The sequence below is a fragment of the Anoplophora glabripennis genome, unplaced genomic scaffold (assembly GCF_000390285.2).
Source record: "Anoplophora glabripennis isolate ALB-LARVAE unplaced genomic scaffold, Agla_2.0 scaffold8431, whole genome shotgun sequence".
In the NCBI taxonomy this organism is placed as follows: Eukaryota; Metazoa; Arthropoda; class Insecta; order Coleoptera; family Cerambycidae; genus Anoplophora; species Anoplophora glabripennis.
The window spans coordinates 1-1731 of NW_019424508.1; the positions used below are offsets into that span (position 1 = coordinate 1).

At 32.5% G+C, this 1731-nt stretch overlaps 1 protein-coding gene across 1 annotated transcript; it reads right to left on the reverse strand.

The window, feature by feature from the left end:
- Nucleotides 1-19: 19 nt before the first annotated feature.
- LOC108916754 (sialin-like) lies at nt 20-1618 on the reverse strand (the record flags this gene model as incomplete). Its single annotated transcript, XM_018723048.1, has 2 exons — nt 20-1237; nt 1498-1618. Coding segments are annotated over 2 exons (337 nt in total), but the record flags the coding sequence as incomplete, so codon positions are not given.
- Nucleotides 1619-1731: the final 113 nt, after the last annotated feature.

Consider the following 1731-nt stretch of genomic DNA (forward strand, 5'->3'; position numbering starts at 1 on the left):
ATTTGAAAGAAAAAAGTCGCAATTTTGGAAATACGTTTTTGTTTCATTTCAGCCTTGTTTGAAGTGATATTGAAAAAAGAAGAACACTTTCTCATAGCAAACTTTTTACTTTCTATCAAATGGCTTAATCAATTTTTATATATAACGTTTCGTCTCTCCAGGACCATCATCAACTTCATTTTTTTAAATACCTACGACCCTGAAAATTTTATTACATTTTCTTCCAAACCTTCATGACCCGTAATACTATACTGTCTCAGCCCGAACCAAATTCAGACGCTTTGTTTCGAAAAATTCATCTTCTGTGCGCTCTCCGAATTTGAACCCCTTAGATTTTTTTGTATGGGGTACAACGAAGAGTCATGTCATGTCCATTAACGACGAAGCTATACTCTCCGGGAAAAGATTGTTCAAGCAGCCCAAGAAATCACACCATCAGAGTCACAATCTGTCGTCCGTAGATGCAAACATTGCATTGAAAATGATGGCAGCCGTTTTGAGCCGGTTTTATTATTATTTTTTTAATTAGCTGCTGTTCGACGACACATTTTCTTCTCTTCCATTTTCATTTTTTTTTTCTAATAAAGTAATTGTTGTTGCTGCTTTTTTTATTAGTGTTTCCCAAAAACAGTTTGTAATTGAGATTAAAGTTAGTTTCACAGAACCCCTATAAGTACACCACTGATTAATAATTCTGAAAAATTTTAACTTTGAAACAACCACTTGCTTCAGTTTAATTTTTGCACCAAAATTCTACATTTACGTTAAATGGTTTTAGAAACTGTTCTTAGTAAACATTTTCAGATACATGTTTATGTAAACTTTTTTTGCTTAAAATAAAATTTCCTATGCATGGTTTACGTATGGCGGTTTAACCCTGAATCACTCAATATAAATCTTTAACAAAATTTTCAGAAGACGAATGTTAAATATTTACAGTAAGAATCTAGATTAATTGTAGCTTCAGAAAAAAAAAGCGTTTTTTTTGTACAAAATATAATATCAAAACATAACCTAAATTTCATGTGTTACTAGGTTCAAAACCCTTGTTCTCATAGCTCATTTTATCTTGCAGTTTATTTCTTTCTACATGTAGTTCCACCCCCTGATTTAGGGGTTCACTCTCGATGGCCCATGGTTGAATTTCACCAGATGCGAAAAGGCCATATATTACTGCCCCAACAAGATAAATTCCTGCTGAGATGTAGAAGACTATCCTCCAGTCGTCAGCGCTCTTCTATAACAAAATTGGCAATGATTTGTATCAAATCTAGATCAAATGTACTTATTTGTACTTTTTTTTTGTCTAATTTGGTATCTATGCACCTCAGCCTAAAATATTTACATAATTCAAAATTTATTTAGTGACAAGTAATTGACGAGATCAAATTATGGTTAAAGATGGAAATCTTGGAAAGATCTAGGTCAGCTTCAAACAACCTTTCAGTTAACATTTTTTGAAAGATATGTTTGCGAAATTGATAAAACTGTACTTACTTCATCGGTTACGATATATCCAGTCAAAATTGGACTTATTATGCCTGGTAGAGTGGCGAAAGTATTGCTGAGTCCAAGTAATACACTAGCATGTTTAGGAGCTATGTCCAAATGGTTTACACTGGAACAAATTAGTAATATTTTCAGATCATAACAAATTTGATGTGTGTCTTCTTAAACTGAGCAAGCAATTACAAGAAATTGAAGATAAATGTGAAATGAGAATGTCACTTT